The 20,493-nt window shown below is 35.2% G+C and overlaps 1 protein-coding gene across 1 annotated transcript in view; it reads right to left on the bottom strand.

Annotated features, from left to right (window-relative positions):
• Positions 1 to 20,493, bottom strand: part of scny (ubiquitin specific peptidase 36) — a 74,240-nt gene that overhangs the window by 15,651 nt on the left and 38,096 nt on the right. The window contains exons 10-12 of the mRNA XM_069845285.1: positions 11,511 to 12,992; positions 6,687 to 6,907; positions 102 to 217 (exon numbers count right to left, since the gene is read on the bottom strand). Coding sequence (XP_069701386.1) covers positions 102 to 217; positions 6,687 to 6,907; positions 11,511 to 12,992 — 1,819 coding nt within the window. The remainder of the gene's footprint in view (positions 1 to 101; positions 218 to 6,686; positions 6,908 to 11,510; positions 12,993 to 20,493) is intronic.

The raw sequence follows: 20,493 nt of genomic DNA, 5'->3' as shown, positions 1-20,493 counted from the left end.
AGGCTATGACAAATAAATTAGTTCTCCCCTCCCCTTATTATTTTTACATGGCAAATATGACACATTTCAGGAGACACTGCATTAAATTATCCATGACTTACCCTCCCCCTATCAAACTCCTCATTGTAACTATTATCATAGCTTCTCTTTCTGTCTTCTTTGCGATCCCGTTCAACTTCCTCATCCATGTGACTGCGTTCACCAGACCAGCTTGTTACTGAAATGTTATACAATTTCAAGTCATTTTTATCCCACTAACATATAACAAGAAAATTAGAAACGTGTTAATGTCTTCAATTTGATTAAATAAATTGATAGCCTATGTGTATGAACTAATCAGCCTATATTATATTTGTATTCTATAATTTTGGAAGATATGTTTTTTCATAAATTGTCCTATTTTATTCACATAAAAAATTATTCTTCTCTATGTTAATGTTATATTATATAATTTCATCGCAGCTGTAATTTTAATTTTAGTTTCTATTTTATTTTATTTTCTATATTTCTCTTATATTAATATATTACATTATATAATTTCACTGTACCGGTAGCTGTAATTTTAATTTCAGTTCCTATTTTATTTTATTTTGTATATTCTCTTATAGGCCTATTAATAATACATCTGAACTGTGACTGAACACGAGCGTTGTTCATTTGGTCCTCAAATTTTGTTAATATACTGTATCTTCTTTTTTATATTGATTGTATTATTTTATTTCTACTTCTAGTGTTGCAATTATATTCTGTATTCCGTATATTTAAATTTAAATAATGCTGTGGAGAAACAGCTAGCATTCTTGGCCATGAAACGAGCAGGCCCAGGTTCAAATCCTGGTTGGGACAAGTTACCTGGTTGGGGTTTTTTGTAAGGTTTTTCTCAACCACCCGAAGCAGAATTGCTGGGTAACTTTCGGCATTGGATATCGGACTCATTTCGCCTTCATTAGTATAATTTCATTAATAATCTTAATAGATTACAGGTTACCAAGAGGACATGGCGGATGTGGTTCCAGGATCTGCCTATAGGCAGCATTTGTCTGCGGGAACTGCACACTTCCAGTGAAGCCGCAGGGGTTTTTCAGCAGACTGTTGGCAACTGGGGTAGTGTAAGCTCCCTCAGACAGATGACGCCTTGATGAGTTGAGGAATCGACAGCAACGTATTCTGGTTAAGGATTCACCAGATTCAAGCATATGAATTGCAAACAGATGCCGATGCATCGATCTGAGGAAGCCACAGAACAACACCACAGAAAGGCGGAAGAACAGGTCTCCAGTCAAGACTGGATGCTGTGGCTGAATTGGTTCAATGACACCATCCAGTGAATCATGCGCTTCAAGAGCGAACCTAATGGACTTCTACAATCATTCCAATAAGGAGGCTGCACAATAAGCCTAAGGCTACAGTGCTTGCCTGCGGGCCCTCCTCCGAAAAAAAAAAAAAAGAAAGATTTAAGTTTGTCTAATGAACGGAATGAAATAAGATATGAATAACAGCCAATCCTTCAATAATAATAATAATGATGATGATGATAATGCAGTGAAACAGAATGCATTATTAACGGGACAAATAAAGAATTGGTTTTGAGTCACAGACAGTAACAATTAACTGGTATAAGCAAATGAAACTGTTATTATTTATTCATTAGTATGCGAGTAATGCCAAGTTTGCATTAACTTTCTATAATTATGCATGTATTCTGCATGCATCTGTTTCACGTCCATTTCAAAGCATAACTGAGTAACATTTTTTTTAAATATATTTTAACCCACTATGACTTATAATAAAGTCTTCCAAGTATATTATGTATATGTACGGACTCCCTTTGTGTGTAGGAATGGACTTGTTCGCAATGACATCCTAATATAACGTAAACATTTCCATGCCAACGTCAGTATAATTTCCATTCCACAAAATCCTTTCATTTTTTCCCTCTCCTTTCTGAGGAGAGCTCAAAGGCTTGCATCGCAGCCTATGGCTTATTGTGCCGATCTTATTGGGATCATTGTAACTGAGTAACATTTTTTTAAATATATTTCAACCCCCTATGAATTATAATAAAATCTTTCAAGTAGATTATGTATATGTACGGACTCCCTTTGTGTGTAGGAATGGACTTGTTCACAATGACATCCTAATATAACATAAGCATTTTCATGGCAATGTCAATATAATTTCCATTCCACTAAAGCCTTTCATTTTTTCCCTCTCCTTTCTGAGGAAAGCCCAAAGGCTTGCATCACAACCTGTAGCTTATTGTGGGATGATTGTCGAAGTCCTTAGGACTGCAATCCTGTATGTATGCGATTCACTGTTTGGTGCCATCTTATCAATTCAGCTACAGCATCCAGATCTGATGAAGTCTTCCAATTGTCCGCAGCCTCCTCAGAAACACAAACAAAAGGTGCCAAGACCAGCACCAACCAGTTCTGAAGATGGCCCATAACATGCCGAAATATGTACGAGAAAAACATATAATACATATTCCATGTGATATAGTGTTAAAAGTTGTGTAATCAAGATGTACGATGGAATCTGTTTGCAAATCACGTAATAAGTCCTACTGCATCCCATATTGACCCAAAGATCGCAGCAATGTAGATACCATGATCCATTATGGTGTAATCTGTCTGAGGGAGCTCTCTGATCTGCTGTAGTCCACTGTGGAAGTCCCTTTGACTACATGGATTACATGCAGCTCCCTCAGACAGATGACACCTGAAGGTGAATCATGGTACCAAGTCTGCTGGATCTCCCGGTCGACCTGAAACTATTGTAGATGATACATGAAGTTGAAATTATTGAAGGTGAAATGAGTCCGAGGTCCAACATCGAAAATTTCCCAGCAATTCTTCTTCAAATGGCTGAGGAAACACCCCAATTAGGTAACTTGTTCCAATCAGGATCTGAACCTGGGCCAGCTTGTTTCACTGTCAGGCATGCTAACTGTTACTCCACAGTGATGGACCATTTTTTTCTGTTAGTGTAGGTAGAGCAAGACTGTATGTTACATTACCAAACATTATAACGCAAAATGCTTCATTAATAACAAAGTCTGAATAATTATTTTTCAGGTTTTCTTCTCTTTTGATTGTTATACAGGGAGGAAGGTGTTCAATGACAGAAAAGATAAAAGGAACAGAATTTTTCTTTGCTATTTTCAGGTATTTATTTTTATTTAGTGGGTATTCGACTTGGTTTCTAGAAATGCAACAATGCAGTAAACCAGAAGTACTTTCAAACATATGGAAGCAACCCTTCTCCGCAGCATTGTGTGGAAAAGCTGTAACACCACCTGCTGCTGCTGCTGCACATTCCACTCTGCAAAATATTCTATGCCCTGCGCTATTTGGGTCTTAGGGTGAAGCACGCATCTACATTTGGTAACAGCACTGCCAAACATCCATTACTAAAAACAATTTATTAATAAATAAAGTATTAAAATCCTCCTAAATCGTAAACAAGCCGGAAACATTGTGCAAAATTATTTTTTGGAACTGCCATCTCTAATGTAAAGATGTTTATAAAATGTGTCTTCCTAAATGTGCTTAAAGGATGATGGAATAAAAATCTATCATTAAAAAATTTATTTCTGGGAAATCTAAGCACAGAGGAACAAAATGGCAAAGGACTACTCCATTCTTACTACGTTAAGGATTCGTCCAATAAGAGACAGTCACTGAACACTTTCACTCTGTATACTCATCTTTAAAATTCGTTCATGAACTCAAATTAAATTGTATTATTATGCACTAACGGCTATTCTACAATGTATTTACAGGGTTGGCCACATACATTACATGATACATATTTTATGTACATTGGTAATTACATGTGATTTATATCGCATAAAAAATTAATATTTTACACGACTTCCTACACAGTGTAATAAATTACTTTTACGGAAGTAAATTAATAAGTTATTTACTCTACTAACTGCCTGAACATGCTGTGTTGCTGTGTTTTTAATTATCAAATCACAAAATGTAAATTTTGCGCAGTTTTTATTTTGAAGTTTTGTGGGAATAAAACCAATTTCGTCATACTTGTTATGTAAAGGTCTTCCTGCCATGTCATTTTCAACTTTTATTTTTAATATAGGAACTTAATAAGTTCAAAATCACTTATTATATAAAATCTTACTGAACACTTCGGAACTATGTTGTGAACTGAGTTGATTATGTAATTCCATCCTTTTAACATTTCTACACTATCACATCACAATATGATCACAAACAATATCTGTATTATTTATTTAGTGATTTGTCTATAACAGGGCAAAACCCCAATTACAACAGACAGTACAAAATTCTAGTTACTTTTGCAATTAAAAAAAGAAACAGATATAAATACAGATATAAACACGAGATACAAAAGTGTGTGGTAAATCCAAAGATGCCACCTCTGGGAAGTGTCTACAGAGTTCTCAATCAGACAACTAATTTTGTATTTCCTCTTTTAATATTGGCCTCTGTGAACAGGACTTCTTAGATTAGATGATAAAGGAAAATAAACAAGTCAGCATTTCCCACAAAGACAATACCCATTACCACAATGATACAAGGAATTTGGCAAAAAATATACAGACAAAAGATGCAGTGTTGCCAACTTTACCGACAAGTCACTAGATCTAGTGGTTTTGAGGGTGTATCTAATGACAAAAATTACAAAACAGCGACCAACGATTATTCCGGAGTTTTTATTAATCATTTGATGATAAGTTTAGCGATTTTTACATGTTGTCATTTTAACTGTTTTTAATACGAGGCGTGTTCTTAAAGTAAGTTCCAAAAGGGTGTAGTAAGTAAACAGGAAGATATTTACAAACCATTTTTGTTGCAATTGTAATCCCCACACTTCAATTACTACTCAACATAATCTCCACCATTACTGAGGCATTTCTCGAGTCGTGGCACAAGTCTTTCTATCCCCTCATTGTAGAATTCGCCCGCCTGTGATGCAAACCACTCCCGCACTGCTGTTTTCACTTCATCGTCACCATCAAAACGTTGACCACCAAGGAACTTCTTGAGATGCAGGAGGAGATGAAAGTCACTCGGAGCCAAATCCAGGCTGTAGGGGGGATGGCCAATTTGTTCCCAGCCAAATTTCGAGATGAGATTTTGGGTGTCACGAGCTGTGTGTGGCCATCTCCTGACCATTCCATCACTAATGGCATCATCACCATACACTTTACAAAGTTGACGATGAATGTCAGCTGGTTTGATGTTTCTCGCATTCAAGAAACGGATAACAGACCGCATCTCACAGTCAGCGGGGTGCTCAATCACTTTAAACATTTCAACTGATCACAACTAACCACACACACGGACTGAAGCTCTGAAACTGTATGCACAGCTTGCCTGAAGACTGAAGAAGAAAACATGCATGCACAAAATGATTGCAGCGATGCAACGGCTATAATTGAAAACGGAACTTACTTTAAGAACACGCCTCGTAAGATCTATTTGGAAACATTTTTAATTTGACATATTTAATGTTATTATAGAGAAAATATTTTCTTTGGTACAATTTCAAACATAAGAACAACTCTGCACAACGTATCATGACATCTTGGATAATCCCCTGCATTAGCTCTCCTTTGGCAAATACTTGGCGCTGTTAAATGATGCAATATAAATTTGCTGGGGCTAATTCTAATAATTTTCTATGTTTGCAACGGCTGTACTTCCTCTTTCCTAGGTTGCACTCCTGTTCAGACAGTCTAACCTAGACCTACATCTATTAGGTCCAGGTCTGACTTAGTGAAACCAAAACTACACAACAAAATTTATATTAAAACAGCTTGGGAAAAATGAGTTACAAATATCAAATTTCCTGAAAGTGTTCTGCGGAAGACTGGAAATACTGATGTGTATATACGTTCCACTTCCGGCTTATCCTTGTTTTCCAACTCAGCAGCTACAGGTAGAAGTGGAGGATAGGGATGATTTGTATCTGTAAAAGTTACGATACATTTTTGCCATTGTTAATTTTACTCGTTTCTTTTACTTTTTTACTTTTTTATTTTTCACTTGTAAATTGAGTTTAGCGACTTTTTAGCAACATTTGACATCTTATTTGGTGACTTTCATGTTGGCAACATTGAAAAGATGCCAGTGGAAACCATGAGAAAAGCAACGACAAAATGACGAAAGTCGTCAGCAGCCTTTGATGACTAGTAAACTCTGAAATCTGTATCAACGCAGTGAGAGTTACGGAACACACAGAAACACTGTATGGTGTCAGCTATCACTTCAAAGGATAGAAGAAATGAAGACTTAGTAGGACGAGTTCGAATGAATTAGTGATAGTAATGTATGCTGCTAGTCTGTGAGCTCGAGGAACACTGTAACATTTTGTTTATTTAATGTGTTACAGCTAGTTTTGAATTTATTAAATTTTTTTTTTTTACTTTTATAACATAAATTACGCATTTTTACGTGTTGTGTAAATTTTTTTTCCACATACGTCCCAATCATGCATATTTATTTATAACACAGTTTTAATTTGAGGCATTTACCTTGCCATGTGAATGATGTTGCAAATCTAGTTCAGACAGAATTCTAAGAGGAAAACTTCACCATTCACAATAACCACTTGAAAGTTGTTTTTTCAAAAGCATTATAAAATTCCTTAAAACAACGAACACATAGATAGTTACAAAGACACGCATTTCTTACCATTAGCTGTACCATAACCTCGATGGGAGAGATGTGATAAGTGGTTGGTAACTTCAGATTTGCGAGCTCCATCCCAGCAGTGACCGTTCGTTTCTGCTTGAGGGGTAGTTGTTGTAAGTCCCAGAGTTTCATGTGTCTTCTCTACCCACTCATAACAGCCATTTTCTTCATCTTTAGTAGACTCAGAGTTCTCGCTTTCTTCAGCTGTAGATTTCTCTCTCCTGTATCAGTCAACAAGTTCTTGTTAACAAACAACTATTATATACCCTGATGCACACATTGAAAATAAAAAAGCAGTAAGTGTTAATAGTAACTGTCACACCTCTAATCCTTTGCTTGCCAATCTACACAGTGTTAATTAATATGTGGAACACCTTTGGGGAATGGAAGAGCCATGTAAATATGTAGTTAATTTCATTTTGTTTCTAATTACATGTACTTCTTATCTTTTTTTCAAGTGGTCTAATTCTTACATTATTGGGTCATATTTAAATCAGTAAAAGGTAAAGGTATCTTCATCAGACGCCATGAAGGCACTTGGGAGGCATGGAGGTAGAGCCCCATGCTTTCCATGACCTCGGCACTAGAATGAGGTGGTGTGGTTGGTACCACGCTCTGAATGCCTTTTACCCCCAGGAAAGACTCGGTACTCAATTTTATAGGAGGCTGAGTGAACCTTGGGGCCATTCTGCAAGTTTGGCAACGAGAAAAATCCTGTCACCACCTGGGATCGAACTCCGGACCTTCCAGTCTGTAGCCAGCTGCTCTACCAACTGAGCTACCCGGCCGCCATTTAAATCAGTAGTCTTTGTAAATAAAAAGAGCATCTACTCATTATTGCTACCTGGCAAATGAAAACAAGGGATAGTGGAAGCTTTGAGATGCATGATAGGGTAAAGATTCTAAGTCAGTGATTCTCTAACAAATTGATATGTCGTCAGGATCAACATCCTGGTTTATCAATCCAATGGATTTTTATTTTTGGGGACATTTAAAAGCAATTGTGTATTTATTACTATTGAGAACATTGAAATTCTTTACCAGCATGTTGAAGAAGGAAGTCAGCAGATAGTGGTACAACAGATACTTTGAATATGAGAGTACAACAGCTCAGGATGCGGAGCTTAGTAGCCTGTATTAGAGATCCTGGTGGCCATTTTGGGCACTAAGTGTAGAATGTCTGAACTTTGTAAACAAAGATGTAAAAATAAAGTTGTAATAAGGAAACAAGAACTAAAATGTACCTGTAATTTAAAAAAACAAAGCGAAATTGACTAGGCCTATATAGCTAGTGAACTTTTTTTGCTCGTTTTTCGGTCCTCTATTCAATTCCTAATGGTTTCCCACATATCAGTTAACATCCTATTTGTAGCCTATTTATATTTCTATGCCAGAGTGTTATCACTAGGCAACAGATGTCTAGCACTAAAAGTTAAGAATCGCACTATGTTTAGTAGAGTAAATATGGTGTCCACTGGAAAGGTTTTTAGGTCTGGTTCACAGTATTCTGAAATCTAATGATAGTGAACTGAGTGACATGAAATTAAGTTCCAGGAGGTTTAACTCTTATGATCAGCAGTGAACTTCTGCCTACGCAAACTAGGCAGCTACCTGGGGTCCCAGCCAGGAATAATAATAATAATAATAATAATAATAATAATAATAATAATAATAATAATAATAATAATAATAGCAGTATTTGTCGGTACACTAAAATCTGAATGCACACATGCACACACACACATTTTGTGAAATTTATTTATACATGCTCTAACATCTGTGATCATCGCGTGTTTAGGATCTGTGGGTATACTGGTAGACCGTTGTTACTATTGTTGAGTTCCTGTTTCTGATTTTAGATTTTCATTAATGTTTATGACATTAGTGACTGAGGTGGTGATGAATCGTGGTATGTAAATTTCCAATCCGGCAATTGCCTTTGTGACTGAGGAAAACCATGAAAATCTCCAGTCAGATTGGCTAGCCATGGAATTCGGACCCCAGGACCTCCCAAATGCAAGTCTCAAATGTTACCATCTGAGTCAACTCGCTCGGGATGAAATGGTACATATTGAGGACACAGGACACAGAAAATATATAATGTGTAAAAAGGTATAGTTGATACTTGTCTGTTTCATTTCTAAGTCTACTTGTCTATTTTCTAAAGCCAAGGTACGTTAAATAAATAAACAATAAACATAAAGTTTGTTTTTTACTAAATTACCAAAAAGGGTTAACTGCCTAGGGCCCTGGTTCGGGCCTGCTTATGATGCAAAGTTCCTTAGTTTGCCACATTGGGGCTGGAGAGTTGCTAGCTGTGTTCTGACAGGAATGACGGGGAGAAACTAGTTATAAGTGTTGCCAATATGAATACTCATTATTTACAGAATTTCCCAGTTTTATAACAGTGATATTATTATTATTAATAATAATAATAATAATAATCCGTGGTGCTACAGCCCGTGAAGGGCCTAGACCGATCAGCCGGCTGCTGGCCTCACGCCCATATGCCGAAGCAGAGGTGGACGATCATCCAACCAGAATGGAGGTACCGTGTGGTTAGCACGATGATCCTCCCAGCCGTTATAGCTGATATTCACAACCGGATTTCGCTACCTATCGTAGCTCCCCAAGTGCATCACGATGCTGGGTGGGCACCGGTCCCATACACTGGCCGAAATTTCATGAGAAAATTTCTTCTCCCATGAGGACTCGAACCAGCGTGCATTCCGTAACGCGAGTCCTAGGTGGGATGCCTTAGACCGCGACGCCATGGCGCGGGACTATTATTATTATTAGTGAACTATAAAATCGCGTTTCTGAATAGCTGACTTAGAATTTCAGTCAGATACAAAGTAGCAATATTAGCCACTTTTGTTCATCTGGCCAGCAATAGAAGTTGATGATCCTGTTATATTTAAATCCAATAAACACATAAGCATTGTTGTGAACAGATCACACAGCAGAGGGAATGTGTTGTCAATGGTTTTCAGTTTAATGTTCAACCATTATATTCATATGCATATGTCAAAGCAAAAAGTGTATGTGGTATACATATTGTGATTAAACATTTCATTTAAACTGAAAAATCATTATGCGCTCCTTTGGGAAGTAATACAAACAACAACAACAATAACAATAACAATAATAATAATAATAATAATAATAATAATAATAATAATAATAATAATAATAATAGTACTGTTGATATCATGAATACCTGTAATATCTATCAGGCTGTGTAAAGAGATGTAGTTTCGATTTTTGCCACCACTGTCTTCAGCATTCGCTTATAAATTTCAATAGTCTCTCGAACATATAGAGTACATGAGTTAGAGGTATTTCTATGCTCAGTTCTCTATCATTAGATTTCGGAATCTTGTGAACGAGACCTAAGAACCCTTCCAATGGACACCACATCCACTCTACTGTACTTGGTGACATTCTTAACTTTCAATGCCTAAACATATAATGTCTAGTTATCACATTTCCTAAAGCACTTCACATACCAAATCGGTCCGAAAGTAATTTCAAACTCTGTGTACCCAGAAGATTACAGACAGATTAAAATTAAAGTACAAAACAGTCTAAAAGATGGCACAGCAATGAAAACACTGTTCCTATCGAGTTTAAATATCTCCTGTTGCCAAGGAGTTGAGAAGAATCATTACTTTATTCATGCATGGCTTAGGAGAGGAGTACTGAATATTAATAAAAAACTTGTGCACTCTTAATGGATTCTAAATTAAACAGACAATAACATCTGATATGCTACCAGTTGCCATTTCTCTTTATAAAGAATTAAAACAAAGATTAGACTGAAATTTAGAAAAAAAAAATTAATTGAACTATGTTAAGTACTGGTACATTAGCTTAATTCATCAAAATATGGCATCCATAATGTAATGCTTGCAGTCAAAATGATGTCCAAATGCAAGTTAGGATGTCGCAGTGTTTTCTGCTCTCTCTATAAAATATTACAATATTTATGTAAACATTTTAACAATAATACATAGATCATTCTAACTAGAAATATGCAATAAATGCATACAAGCTTGAGTTATTCAATCACAATAACTGATATTTTGTGATATACATCTCAATCGCTGATTTATTACATGGAATTAAAATTTAAACGATTAGTAACTAAAATAAAGCCAAATATCTAGTTTTTCAACTTTATGGTTAGTTAATAAAATAAAATGTTGATATTATCTATTTAAATTTCTTGAATGAACACAATATAGAAAATATTTAGATTTTTAGACTAAAATCTTTCAGTTTCACCACAAAATTAAAACTCCATAAACCCCATTATGTGAATCTTGAATATTCATATTACAAAAATTAATTATTTACACGTATTTAAAGAATGCATACATGAATAATTAAATAAAGAAGCTAAAGTTTCTGCTAAGCAAAGCTTTACCTCAGGGACTGCATGACTATGAATTGTTAGACACAAATAGTGTTGTTACTGATAATAACGAAGTATTTCTGTTTTTATGATTTACCATCAACATTCTAGATAATTCGAACCTTATTCTGATAAAAATCAACTTATAAAAGGAAAGTAACATTACAAGTAGCAGTACTACATGATACATATCAACATACAAATTTACATTATCTGTTTACCAACACTACTTTCTCATTCCTATCATAAACAACTGGCAGCACATCATTCTTACAATTAAGTGAATACAATGTAGCTTCCATACTGCTAACACTTCTACTGAGTCTGTGAAGTTACAATGGTGAGAAGATTGCTACAGATAATTTGTTATAGGTGGGTGTGTTAACTGAAATTCAGGTGTAACTCACTTTTTATGTTTCTTTAACTTCTTTAGCTTCTTTTCTCGCTTCTTGTTGTATTGTTTACTATTAGGATCGTCTGTATCAGAGTCTTTGTCATCCTTGCTTTTTTTCCACTTGGGAGATGCAGATGGTGATCGTATCTCTTCTTCGGACTTCCTTTTTTTCTTAACATGAACACTTCTCACGTCGTACTTTGATGTTTCACTTTCCCCATTACCAATGTACTCTGCACTTTCAGGTTTTGAAACTGCAATGTCACTGTAAGTTTTCCAAGCTACATTTTTACTAAATTCTGATTCATCTTTTAACAACGTCACTTCACTATGAAGTGTCGATTTGAGAGAGTTCACAGTCACGTCATTATGTAGGTCACTGTCTGAGCAAGATAACTTGTGAGCAGTTGGTTTCTTAATTTTCCTTGAATTAGGATTATACTTCTGCTTAACATCTGATACAGCCCAGTCTGTTGTTGAGTTGGCAACACTGTTACCGCTACTACTGCCCTCACTGGCTACTGAGGGGCTGTGCAGTAACAGATCAGTCACTTGCCACCCTGTATTGTATTTCCAACGGTTTGTAGCAGGAGAGGTATTTACATGGAGGTTCACTGTTTCACTGTTTTCTTTGCGAGTAACCGAGTCCGTGCTCTGTCTGATCTTTGGATTTGCACTTCCAACGGGCGAAGAGATCTTGTCTTCCGGCACAGACACATCCGTTCTCCATGGATCCACACCCTCTGCACCATTTTTGCTAGGCGAAACAGAACTGTTCCGACTCCGAGATGGGCACCCCATATCTGCCCTTTTCAACTTGAGGTTCTCGGTAACATTTCTATCTGGGGACAGCTTTCCCTGAGAACTGGTGTTATGTCCTTCTGTTTTCACGATATCTGTCTTACACTTATCTTGTGACACAAAACTGACACTATTCTGAGAAGGAACATCTTCAGTTTTCTTAATTTTTACAGCGTCACTATTACTTTTACCACTTGAAACTGAAACATCGCCAATAGAAGAAACATCACCAACAGAAGAAGTATTTACGATATTTAAGTCTGACCTCTTAGCCTGAACACTTTTACCAACCACTGTACAATTGGACTCAGAAATCTGATTGCTGCTAGTGGCCAGAGGCAGTACTGACTCCGCACTGTTGTTCCTTTTCAAATTGGTCTTTGACGGTACTTTGTTGCTAACAGGTACAGGTTTGGAGTGCGGGGAAGAAGGGCTCACTTCACCAAGACTAGGCATGTCCCACAAACAAGTCGGTGGTTCCTCTGAGTCACTCGAACTAGAATCATCTTCTCCCGACTCACAGTATGGCACGAGACTGGCTGCTGTGCTGGCTGCGGTGGATGCACTTGGCTCCTGCTGTTGAGGAGAAGGCTGAGGTGGCGAGCGGTAAACTTTGCCATTCTTAATGTGCATCACCAATCGCGACGGCGCGGGTGACGCAGCCGGCTGGTGCAAGCCAAACACAACACGGTCCCTGCAAAAATATTCAGGGTGTCTACCAATTCAAACACTACAGGGCTTCATCTGCTTTTGTTGTGCAGTTCCAGACTTGTGGAAATGCACAATAATTCTCTGTAATGAGGTTAGTGTTAATCCTCAACCATAATTCACTGTACTAATACTCTGGCATTTATCTATCTGAGTATCGCATGTCAGTATAGATCAAGCTTTTAAGCTTACACTGTTTCGTGTCCCTTGATGCATTTATAAGGGTTATGCATTCAAATTCAAAATTGCTTTACCCACGAAATTCTTAGTAGCTATGGGACGTAATATCTAATTATAATGACTATACCCTCACAAGCCAGAATTAATGTACTTACAAAAACATTTCTTAGAAGCAACTATATAACAAGAAACTTAAATTATATTTCTCTTTCCAGTAGACACCCTGTTTATGTACTTCATGCCATCATGCAGAAATATTCTTGAAAAAGACCCTATCTACCAACCTCAGCCTTTGATTCCATTCTCCCCAAATGCAAGTTACTAGCTATTAAAACAGTATAATGTTCTCCTCCACCAAAATATTAGCACTTGTCTTTCTTCTTTCATTAACATTCATTCCAAAGTAACATCCAGAACACTCGTATTTATAAGAATGAAAAACAGAAAATAAAAAAAAAAAAAAAAAAAAAAGTTATTGTAAATCTTCATCTCTCACTCCATATTCTCACTCTTTCTCTCTCTCTCTTTCTGAACTACTGGTTTTAAAAATTTTCCGAGAGATATACACTCACATTTATTAAAGTGTACATTAAAAGAGGACACATTTTTCACAAAGCAATCATGTTGTAGAAATATAAAATGTTAGCACTGAGTTTGTGTGAGCACATGTATACAGAGGGAACCATAAGAAATATCGTTCTCTGAGATATTTCAAACAAAAAAGTTTAATACAATTTTGCTCGTTTTTGCATTCCTTCATACGATAAAAATTCTTTTATATGAAACATTTCATACCTTGTTTTGGGAAAACCACTTATTTAATTTTCAAAATGGTCAGCCAATTTAAGAGAGCAGTGTATTACGATAATAAACGCTTGAAAGAATTTTAGTTTTCTCCTTTAAATGTTCAGAAACTTGATCCAAACAAATGTAACTTTTCATTCTACAAAGAAATTTTGCATGTCACATTTGTTCGGATCACAATTCTGCAGATTGAAAGGACAAAACTAAAATTCTTTCAAGCATTTATCAACAGTAATCTCACTAGAGGTTTTGATTTATCTAGAGAAAATCAAAACTCGAGTGAAATTTGACTATTACACGATTAGAAGGAAGTACCAGGTATATAAAGATTAGAAGAAATAAATTACTCTAATACAATAAAATATTGACTTACTAAACTATCTTCAAAATGTATTACTGTACCATCTCATCATTACAAATATTCCACTACATGGCAGTAGTGTGTTATGATCAGTGTTCTTTTATTACCAGTTGTACCAACTACACAATCTTCATTAAACTCTATGGACGATTGCTAGTCAAGAAGGTTTTATTGATTCAGTTTCATTTTTATTAAAACAGTTACATTCCACTTCAATTATCACTCTATATTAAACAATCTCTGATATGTGACTATCCATAATCTCATACAGCAGAAGTTATAACCTAAATAATATAAACAAGATAAATGATAAAAAAAATAATTAAGGATAATGAAATAAACATGAATTATTTTAAAAGGTACAATTATTGAAAGTACAATGTTGGCAAACACAGAAACAAATGCTAGAGAGATAATAAAACCAAAAGCTAGGGAGGTGATAAAAATTGTAGGATAAGCAGCCATAATTGTTTGAAACACTTCATTCTGTACTGTTTTATTTGCCAAAAGTAGTATGACGTACGAAAAGTGTAATAGTCATCATAATATACTGCTCTCTTAAACTGAATGAGCACATTGGGAATTAAATCAATGGCTTTCCCAAAACACAGTGTGAAATTTTTCATATAGAACATTTATCTCGAAAAGTAAGCAAAAACGAGCGAAATTGTATTAAACTATTTTGTTTGAAGTATCCCAAAGAATAACTCCCTGAAATTAAAGATATTACTATGGTTAACCCTGTATACAGGATGGTATGGACACTACAATGCTTGCAGATTTGGCAACAATTTCTTAATAAAATATGACAATTTTTTCATTCTTAGAAGATGACAGTGCAACATATTAAAAGTATTCATGTAACATGTATACTTTATCATATTTCAGTGACTGTACAATAATGCAACATATTTAATAAGATTACTTTGTAGCATTATGTCATCAATCATTAACTGTTGCTCTTCTCAGACATTTCTTTACCTGTTCGAATCAAATGCTCCTGGACATAGATAAAAAAAATAAACAGTTTTATACAAGTACAATATTCAGTACATTAAATACTGCAAACAAGGGCAATACAAGGTTATGTTTCATACATTTCAGATCTGAGAAATTTTATTGGCATGTCTTCTGAAGACACATTTACACATATATTGGATAGAGAATATTTGGCAAAAGAAACGGAAATTCCTGTGTCTTAAGAATCAACAATTATTTATAAATGAATAAAGATCATTTTTACTTCAAAATGGTGCTTTTCAACGAAAAATGTAACACTTCTAAGAACACCTCCATGTTCGCCCTCTACAGAGTAAAACTGTTTGCTTACCAACACTTGTTTCCTCCAAAAATTCATTAATCATTCCGTGACTTTTTTTTTAGTTTACTAGGGATAATACATAAGACTGAGAAATATGCAGTATTCAAATTAAACTGATAAAACTATTATCTTATAAAGCTGAAATGTTATGATATATTTGAATTCAAAATCTTAAAAAGTTTCCCTTCTGCAGCTGGTAAGTAAATATTAATTAACTGCATTTCTATTATGCTTTTCAGAAATGAAAATTTGTGTATAGATTTCTTCTACAAATGAATCACTTATTTATGAAAGGCTCGTTGTCCAAAAACATATTTTTGTGAGAAATTAAAAAAAACTGTTTATTGAAAATACTAAATATTTTAAAAATCTTAAAACATGATACGTTATACTACAAAATAAAGGGAACATGTTAAGGAAATTTTCAGTTACTATCATCAAAATTGTCAAGCATACAGCTTTTTGAAAAGGCTGGACAAAGGGCCTTTCTTAAATAAACACATTTTTTCCATTCTTCAATAAAACATTTATTACAAAAATAAGCATAAAACATGAGATGTAGGCCTGTGTTTCCTTATTTTTTTACTGCTTCCCTTCTGTGTTTCCTCCACTTGCCTCCTACTTTGCTTTTTTGGCCATGAAGATGTGAGAGTGCGGAACAATTCGCTTTTGTCTTCGGGAATGTCAGGCAAAAGCGATTTCGGGTCATGAACTTTGTCCTCTGTAATTAGTTGACAATCAGTGTAAGCCTTTTGGTTTGGCAGAGCTATTTCTGCTCCAAATGCAAATAGAAAGTACTTGGTTTGTAATCCTCCAGTGTAAGGTAATGCCTCTACATATCCATTTCTTTCTTCGTCCAGATGAACTCGTGGTATGTTGATATTGCAAAGACTTCTCTTTCCTTTTTTAGAATTCTTCGATCTGTGAACTTGGCTTTCTTCTGATACAGGAGATTTCTTATACATTGTGGAGCACCAGGTTTGGAAGTCCAAGATGTCTTCAATTTTAACAAGCCTAACACGAAATTTGTGACTTGCACTTACAATAATTTCTATCATATCTCTGACTGTATAATGTCTATCCACTTTGTTTCGGCTGCGCTTCACCGTACCAAAATCCCAGTCATTTGGCAGGTATGAATGTCCACGTATTGGTAGTCCGTACACAACTCTTGAAAAGCGACCCGTATGCATAAATGTCATCAAAAAGCAAATCATGGAATGATTTTTATTTTGCTTTGCTGCGTTATCACTGTAAATAAACAGCTCATCGATATTATTTGACACCTCTTCCCTCACATATATGACAAGAAAGAGCACACATCACTACTCCCTTTCCTTGCAATGCCTTCATGATATACAAAAACATAGGCCTCACCAGACTTAACATTGTGAATAGAAAATACATTCAGTGTCAGCGGCCTTAAGTAAAACACCTGTTAGAATGGAATATGAGGTCGATATGTATTCTGCATTTAATCAATGGTCAAACATAAAACATTGTCTTTATCTTTGCAGTATTCCTTCATTTGCTTCGTCGGTCTGGTTGGCGCCTTCTATGCCTGAGGTTGTGGGTTCGATCCCGGGCCAGGTCGATGGCATTTAAGTGTGCTTAAATGCGACAGGCTCATGTCAGTAGATTTACTGGCATGTAAAAGAACTCCTGCGGGAAAAAATTCTGGCACACAGGCAACGCTGATATAACCTCTGCAGTTGCAAGCGTCGTTAAATAAAACATAACATTTTTCATTTGCTTCAGTGATGCATACGAGTAAAATTAATTGCTCCTCCTTTTGTGAACAATTAGTTGAGCTTCTGCCACTCTCTTAGCAGTTTCATTAAGAGTGAAGCTCCTCGCATTCACAGTATGTATCTATCTGCAGTCTACCAAACAATACCGTACTCTTTAAAAATGTTATAGTAAAAACTATATTTTACAGAGCAATCAGAATATTTCTCCTTAAAAAGAGTATACATTTTTTAATGTTGAACTTTGCATCAAGGTAGTTTACTTCCTTGGATGAATAATGACTTGTTTTCAGGGAAAAACTTGCAATGTGAACTTTTACTTGCATCACTGTAGTGATTGGAATAGTCTTCTTTTGCCTCTGTTGTCCTTTTGGGATTTATCCAATAAAATGAGTTTTTGTAACCTTCTCACCAATAGCTAACAGATTCATGAATAGCTTTTTTACATACTTCCAATTTCCGTTCACCAACCATTACAACCCAAGATTATTTATGAAAGGTCTTTACTCCAGGACATAGGGCCATTCGTAAATAAACAGTTATACGAAACCCTATATTACACACACAATGAGTTGGAATGCGGCCTTTCTTGCCTGTATGAAGCGCCTTGGTATAAGGATTTCATCCACACAATAAAATGAAAATGCCTATTTTGTGGACAAATAGCCTTTTTTAAATAAGCGATTCAAATATTCAGTGGTATCATTCTAATTTTTTAAAAACTAGTTCTCTTCACTAATAACCGCAAATTTCATAATAGTTTTAATATAAAAATATTAAATAAAATAACAATTATAAGCTACAAATAAAGAAAAATTAAAATGCAACACGTTATTGCAGAATTATATACAGAGCTATTTAACCGTTAGGGGGGGGGAAAAAAAACGCGCGCGAGCGCACACACACACACACACACACACACACACACAGAGTATATTTTGTATTTGAAAGTTAATTTATTTTTTTTAATGATGTTTTTAATACTATTCATTGATGTGTATGTGCTATTAGCATAGTAAGGGGTAAAGGGTGGAGAACTACGAAAGTAATGTAGTTGGGTTTCAAGGTTGCAGGCATATCATACTCATGTCCTGACACGACAAATTTAACAAGAGGTTTGAGTGAACCAGACGAATGAGACCACTGAAAATATTTGTTTCCACAGTACTGAAATTAACACTCACTTCACATGTACCACAACTACTCAAACTGACAATACCACAAATTTAGTTAATATCTGAAATCAATAATCACTCAAAACATTCTTATTTTGCTTTAAAATCTTTATGTACACCAATATACTAAAGAGTACTTGTTTATTTTATTGTCAAGTCTTTTCTCTAGCGTAATGTTTGTGCATGGACGTATTCTGCAGAATTTATCGAACTGTTACTATAATAATGCTACCATTTCTTGTCAAAATAGCTATACAACATTCCTGAAAGTCTCTCATATTATGACTTTATGAGTTAAGTCTACTACTTGCTGTACTACAGTTTTACAATAATTCTCCATTATGACGACAAATAATATTGTTCCTAGTTAGACTATTTCAAAACACATTGCAACATTAAAGACATACTCAACAGTACACAAGATAACTAATTTCTCTCATATGTACGATAATTGAATAATTTTATTATTCTTTCAGTGTAGAAAAAACCAGAACAAAGCAGAATTCTATAAATCTGCATTCTACTCTTTTGAAAAGACAATGATTAAAGCATAATAAACTAGTATTAGCATTAAAGCATTTCGTAAATAAGCTATTGCATCACTTAATACTCAGTTTCAACTCGATAATTTATACAAACTTAAAAAAAAAAAAAAAAAAAAAAAAAACATTAATTTCATATTCTTTATTAACTTGATGGAAACATTCTCCTTTGAGTCAGTTATGAGTAAGAATAGATGTTGCATACAGCAAGGCTCAATGGCAATGACATCCTATACTGACCCAGTAACAAAATTTGGGCCGCCTGAATTTTATTTCTGGGTCTGTACAAGCTTCATTGAATCAGATAAATTTTACTTTCCTAACATAATTTTAGATAAACAGGAGCAAGTTTACTTCAATATAGTAACTTGCTATAGAATGGGAAAGTGCTGGTTCAATACTAGATACCAACAAACAATTTCTACATTTGACACAAACTGCATAAGGTAATAGAATAACGTCCAAATTTTTCTACTTAGCTTTCTATTAATTAAATGAAGATTCCTTTCAAATGCTTGAGTGCCCAAAGAAAGATGATCAATTACTCCTCCTGGCATAAGGAACTCAATTCCTTAAATCAATTCTATCTTAAGTACCGGATCAGAATTATTAGGCTTTTAGGTATTCCACTGTGTCCTGAAACTTGACATTTCCAGTGTTTCAGAACTGCATAAGTTCGGTCATCTAGACTAGCCAAGCATAACAAGCCTAACAGAATAAGTGACCCCTTTGGTCATATCCATCTGCCCTGATGATAGAACCTGTATGAAGTTCCGAAATAGTGGAAATGTTACATTCCAGGACACGGTGGAATACCGAAAAGCCTAATTTTGATCACATTCACCGTTGAAATCTAAAAGCATTATATGAGGGGGCAGAAGCAAAGGAGTACAATAACATTTCTAAGAACATGAGTTAAGTGCATCTAGGGCAAGGTAAAACATTTACAATTTTAGTGGCAAAGAGATACATCTTTTAATCACATCACAAACTGAAACTGAAATAAAAAATTTCCCGGAACTTACGAAATCTTAAGTACTTTCAACCACATTTTCTCACAAATAACTTAAGTGCACTTATACACCTTTGTTTCTGACCCCCTCATATGGCATAAATAAAGAATATTATAGATACCTGAGAGACTGTGCAGTTTTTCAGTGCAAATATTATATTGATTTACGTAATTAATATGTTAAGTATGTTTACATGTATGCTGCAAGATGTATAAATAAGCAAATAACTTGCTGACAAGCATGTAGCAGGAATTTAGACTGACCTACTGTATTCACTGAGAAATACTGATTCAGCTATTGCAGTGTGCTGGCTATATGTCAACAACTGCTAACCTGGATGCAG

Source organism: Periplaneta americana, chromosome 14 (assembly GCF_040183065.1).
Source record: "Periplaneta americana isolate PAMFEO1 chromosome 14, P.americana_PAMFEO1_priV1, whole genome shotgun sequence".
Taxonomy (NCBI): Eukaryota; Metazoa; Arthropoda; class Insecta; order Blattodea; family Blattidae; genus Periplaneta; species Periplaneta americana.
Note: the sequence above shows the minus strand (reverse complement) of the source record. Positions and strands in the feature narration are given on the sequence as shown.